At 50.1% G+C, this 5,518-nt stretch overlaps 1 protein-coding gene across 1 annotated transcript; it reads left to right on the top strand.

Moving 5' to 3' along the window:
- The first annotated feature begins 2,472 nt into the window (after positions 1-2,472).
- LOC125536176 (heavy metal-associated isoprenylated plant protein 23-like) lies at positions 2,473-4,749 on the top strand. Its single transcript, XM_048699340.2, has 2 exons — positions 2,473-2,921; positions 4,115-4,749. The coding sequence occupies exons 1-2, from the start codon at positions 2,738-2,740 to the stop codon at positions 4,417-4,419; spliced, it is 489 nt and encodes a 162-aa protein (XP_048555297.1). The 5' UTR covers positions 2,473-2,737; the 3' UTR covers positions 4,420-4,749.
- The last annotated feature ends 769 nt before the right edge of the window (positions 4,750-5,518 follow it).

Raw genomic sequence — 5,518 nt, forward strand, 5'->3', positions numbered from 1 at the left:
CGGGGTCGACGTCGTGACGGCGGTGGACCACGGCGGCGTTGATGCCGCTAGGGTTTCCTAGGCGGGGATGGGGTGTCGGTTTCACGGCGCGTGGGTGACTACGGACGCCGCCCGACATCGTGACGGCGGTGGACCACGGCGGCGTTGATGCCGCTAGGGTTTCGTACGCGGAGATGGGGTGTCGGGGTGGGGCGTACTTTTTTTCCTTTCTCGATCGCACTACCGAACCGCACGCGTACGACGCGGGAGTACGGGGCGCGACGTACACGGGCGGCCGGCCCTACGACGGACGGCGGGTGCACTAATACATAATTTAGTATGGACAATACTACCCCTTATACGTTTATTGGGGGGGGGTTGTACCGAAGTCCTTCTCTAAAAAGAAATAAACAAGACAGAGACATGAATTTTTACGTGAAATTCCTTGATGGAGAAAACCACGAAACGCCACAGCGGCGTATCACTATAATTGGGAGGAGTATTACATTACATGAGAGGACAAACTCTCTACGTGCTAATCTGGTGGAGATCTCTCTCTCATCTATTCATGACTAGCTGGTACTATATAAAGTGGCAAACAACTCTCTTCTTGGTGGACACGAAATAGAGTTGTAATCATGCTACGTCTAGCACGGTTGGCATGCTCTAGTCCAGTAGGACTCCATCTGTAGTATAACACTTGTATGGAATTCAGAATATAATAAAATAACAGATATCATTGCACATGAGTGCGTGACAGCCTCAAGCCTCTACTGCCCCTTTTAGGCTGATGATAGTGTTCAAATAGGCTGTCGCTTCCCTCATCACCTGTCTGTTCTCTCTCCATTGCCTCTCTCAACTTTCTGTCATCGTGCATACGTTTGGTACTGGTGTGGTATGTTGGGCGCCCCTCGGATATTATTACTGTGTCCATCCTAGGTGTGTGCATTCACTCACCAGTTGCTGCATCGCATCGAAATGCGACGCGGTGTGATATGTCGCCAGTCGCTGCGTCTCCTCGTGGACGCACCGCGCCGATCTGATCTGATCTGATCCTTTGCAGAAAGGTGCATGCGATGCAACCGCAGAGCGAGTTGTGTGGTGTGGTGTGGTGTACCGTGTCCGTGTGGGTTTCGGTTTCGGGCGCATTTGCGTCACGGTTGGTGCGGAGTCAATTCGTCCCCAGACCTATCTACCATCCCAGGCGCGCTGTTGCGCTCCGCTCCTTGGAATTTTATGTCGACACATGGCCGTGAAGCCCCCTTGTGTCTTTTAGTCCGTGTCTCTCTCTTTTGGCCTGCAGTGCGACCAAAGGTGGCGATGCAATGCTTCTCCCGGCCGCTTGCCCCGTCGCGTCAATGATGTTGCAATAATCGACGTACGTACCAATACCATGCACTACGGCTGAATCTCTCAGTTCAGTTCACGCCCGACATTGTTGTTGCCAAATGCCAATAATTGGTTGCGAACAACCGACCGATCATTTGGTACTACAAACCGGCCTACTGCAGGCGGATCCATCGCGACAGCGCCCTACCATTAGAAGCTAGAGGGGGCCAAAGGCCACAGATCACGAATGTATCTTGCACGCATTTTTGAGCACACGGGAAAAGAGTATCTGTCTCTCGTGCATTTTGAACCCACGGAAAAGAATCAGAAACCCGGGCTGGGGCGCCGGAGTGGAGCAAAGAGCAGAGGCGGAGCAGCAGCGTCAGCGCCGTGCCGTGCCGTGCCGCTCCCTCGTCGTCATGGACGGCGCGGTGTCCATGGCACCGAGCACGCAACCGTCCACCACTGGAACCAGCCAGCAGGACATGGGATGGGGCGTCTCGTCACCATTCACCAACCAGTCGGCTACATGCTGCGCGCAACGCTAGGTTCGACAGCGACGCGCCTCCCCATTTTAGCTCCACGTCTCGGTGGCGTGCCCGGCGCCCAGACCCGCCCGTCGCTGCACAAGAAACGTATATCAGCACTTGAACAAAACACAGCTGGTGAGAGAGCAGGTAGTACGCTCTTGGAAGCTTTGCAAGAAATATCTTGGGGCCAAGTACACTGCCATTATCATCCAAGTACATTGCCATTATTTGTTTCTTGGTTCTACTGTATTATTTCCCCTTCTATCTTTATTTATTACTACCATCTCTGAAAACCTTTCTGAATCTGCTCTTTCAGAAGTCCAGAGAGCCTTTTTCTTCTTCTTCTTCTTTACCTTTTGTGCAGGGCCAGTCCTGGCTGTGGCTATGCGCTTTTCCAAAGGCCTACAGGGTCAGGAGAGCGCATGCATGCATGCACTGATGCAGACATGGCTGTCAAGACAGGCAGGCCATAGATAGACAGAGGCATAGCCACCCTAGGTCACTGTGGCTTCCAACTTCCAAGAACCCTCTCACCACCCTTCGACATTTACGCAGCTAGCTCCCGTCCTATCCCTTTCCTCGCACCATTGATTCCATCTCTTCTTATCAACATCAACGCAACCACTGTCGCGCGAGAGAAAAAGGTCTCACATGGTCCTTTTGCAAGCCTCTCTCCTCCCCCGTCGTCTGCTGTCTGTCACTGCGCAAGGCGCAGCACACGCAGCTGCACTGCGCTGCGTGTGTATAAATGACCGCCTTGCTTCCTCCCATTCATATCTCACATCTTTGGTCAGTGACATTGAGAGAACCATCTTTGGTCAGGAGCCTTCTTGGTTGGTACTTGAAAGCTTCTTCTTCCTCTTGTTCTTGCTGCTGCTGAGAGGTTGTGAGGGATTGCGATGGGAGTGGGGGGCACCTTGGAGTACCTGTCCGGGCTGCTGGGGGGCGGCGGAGGCCATGGCCATGGCCACGGCCACGGCAACAGGAGGAGGAGGAAGCAGATGCAGACGGTGGAGCTCAAGGTCAGCATGGACTGCGAGGGGTGCGAGCGCAAGGTCAAGAACGCGCTCTCCTCCATGAAAGGTTCGGTCTCTGTCTCTCTCTGCTCCTTTGCTCCTCTGCTCCTCTGCTCATCTTCTTAGATCTTCTTAGAAAGAACAGACAAGGCGTTCGCACGCTTCATAGTGCATCTTGTTACAGCACATCCACATTTTAATCTATCCACTCAGTTCAGTATTCACATTAGGAGGCATGCATGCTCCGTACAATAACACAGTTTCATGTCCTCGTTAAGTATCAACTGTTTAAACCACAAAGAACTCTTCTTCTATCTATAAATGCTTTGATCTGTTGTTCTACACGCGCCTTGATCCGAAAGAGGTTCCCACAAAGCAGGTATGATATGATTAGCGCCTTACTAGAGTTGCAGTTGTCACGTCCTCACAAGAATGCTGTTTACCCAAGAATGCACAGTAGGTTTTAGTTTGCTAAAACCCCTCACTGAACAAAATGGAGGCCAATAAATCCCTAGCTGATTTTCCGAATGCAGGTTTTAGTATAAGTTCAATTTGTCAGGAGCTGCGTTTTCAGCTCCTTGAAAGGTTCTACTTCTATCTCTGCTCTGCTCCTCTGCTCGACTGCACAGCTAGTTAAAACAGAAACATGATGAATCTTGCTGCAGCACATTTAACTGTATTCATTATTCACATCCAGCAGCATGCTCCTTGAAGCACAAATGCTCTATAACACAGTTTTGCTCCCTACATCTTTTGCAGAGACCATCTGTTTACCAGATGAGTAGGAGATTTTTCTTGCGAGTATGAGTAGGAGTTCTCTGACGAAGATTTTTGTGTGTGTGACACAAACCAAAACGGCTATGAACACAAGAATATATTCAAAAGTGTACTACATCTGCATGTAGGACGATGATATCAATTTTCCACATGGAGGGTTTAGTTTACTGAACATAAAACCCACACACATCAATGATGTCTCTACATGCAGAAGCTGCATCAGATGGACTCCGATAATTTTGCCTCTTTACTTTCTGAAACATTTACAACATCATCTGGAGTAAGACTTTCGTTCTTGTCGGCACATCTGATTCTGAACCATAAGCTAATAGGCGTATAAATCAATAACGTCGACTTCAGACTAGTGGATTAGCAATTGGATTAACTATGAGCTTTGTATTTTTTTTATTTTTTTTTGAATGTTTGCAAAGCTTGCCAAATTCATTGATCAGGAGGAGATAACAATGAGGTTTGTAATTTCAGGGGTCCGATCAGTGAACATCAACAGGAAGCAGCAGAAGGTGACGGTGGCGGGGTACGCGGATGCCAGCAAGGTGCTGAGGAAGGCGCAGTCCACGGGGAAGAAGGCCGAGATATGGCCCTACGTGCCCTACAGCCAGGTCAGCCAGCCCTACGTCGCCGGCACCTACGACAAGCGGGCCCCCGCCGGCTACGTCAGGAGCCAGGAGCCCGGCTACGGCAACGTGTCCGGCCAGGTCAGCAGGCAGGACGACCAGCTCACCGACATGTTCAACGACGACAACGCCAACTCCTGCGCCGTCATGTGATGTGATGAGAGGAAAAAAAATAATAACCTGTGCTGATGTTCTGCATGCGGCTGGTGATCCCTGGAAGGAAGTGTTGGACAATGTTTGTGAGTTCATCTCAAGTAGTAGTAGCGAAACTACTATGTAGTAGTAGTGCTGAAGTATGAATGTTACTACTAGTAGTAGTTTGGAGTGCTGATTAGGATCAGTGTTGACGATCCAACCCTCGGACTGTCACGGGTATGAGTCGAGAAACCCATGGATCGTTTGGGTAACTTGGTCGTGCAGAAAGACATCTCAATGTTTCGCAAAAAAAGAGAGAGAGAAAGACATCTCAATGGCCTGATCCTCTGTCTTCGCGCCTCAGTTTGGTTGCGAGGGATCCCTGGAGAATCCCGTCGTTTCCCTGAGTGAGTAAACCATGAGTTTATTTCGGCCTGGTTTTCTCGCATGCCCATTTGGTGACAACTGGGAGTGGCACTCGTGTCCCCGATGCACTCCAATTCCTTGGGTTAAAACCAGTGCCAGAGTCAGAAACTGAATATAGAAGGGGCCAAAACATGTCATATAATGTTAGAGGGGACCAAATCATCTAAACCTATCTAATTTTATCTGACAAATGAAAGATTAGGAGTACATACAGGTGTATTTGTGAGAGGATGGGGGGGGGGGGGGGGGGGGGGGGGGAGGGCTTGGCCCTTGCCAGCACCCCCTGCCTCCGACACTGGTTGGAACCATCGCCTCCTCCCATCGAAGAAACTTCCCCGTCTCTATCGAGACGCTGGCTGCTACCTCCGCTCCTACACCGCGTCCTTTGCATCTGGATTATTCTTGTTGGACGGAGGACTTTTTCACCTCTTTCTTTGTGTGAAATGACGACGGGGAACATTCACATCTGTGGTTTTCTCATCCGTGGATTCTAGTGCGTCAGCAAAATCACTTTCATAGTTTTTGAACCCTGGTTATTATCTCTTGAACGACCAAACGATTTTTGGCAGGCCTAGCCAGAGTAAAACTTGTATCAGGTTCAAACATTTCGTGGAACACTTGTTATGCGCCTCTATGGCTAGCCGCCAATGGTGACCACGTCGGCAACGGTAGAGAGCACATAATCGACTTC

This window comes from Triticum urartu, chromosome 2A, assembly GCF_056163025.1.
Source record: "Triticum urartu cultivar PI428250 chromosome 2A, HENAU_Tu73, whole genome shotgun sequence".
Classification (NCBI taxonomy): domain Eukaryota; kingdom Viridiplantae; phylum Streptophyta; class Magnoliopsida; order Poales; family Poaceae; genus Triticum; species Triticum urartu.

Bases quoted from the DNA above. Each gene is read 5' to 3' on its own strand.
- LOC125536176 (XM_048699340.2), top strand. From the start codon at position 2,738: ATGGGAGTGGGGGGCACCTTGGAGTACCTGTCCGGGCTGCTGGGGGGC. The intron at 2,922-4,114 runs GTTCGGTCTCTG...TTGTAATTTCAG, and splicing joins CGCGCTCTCCTCCATGAAAG to GGGTCCGATCAGTGAACATC.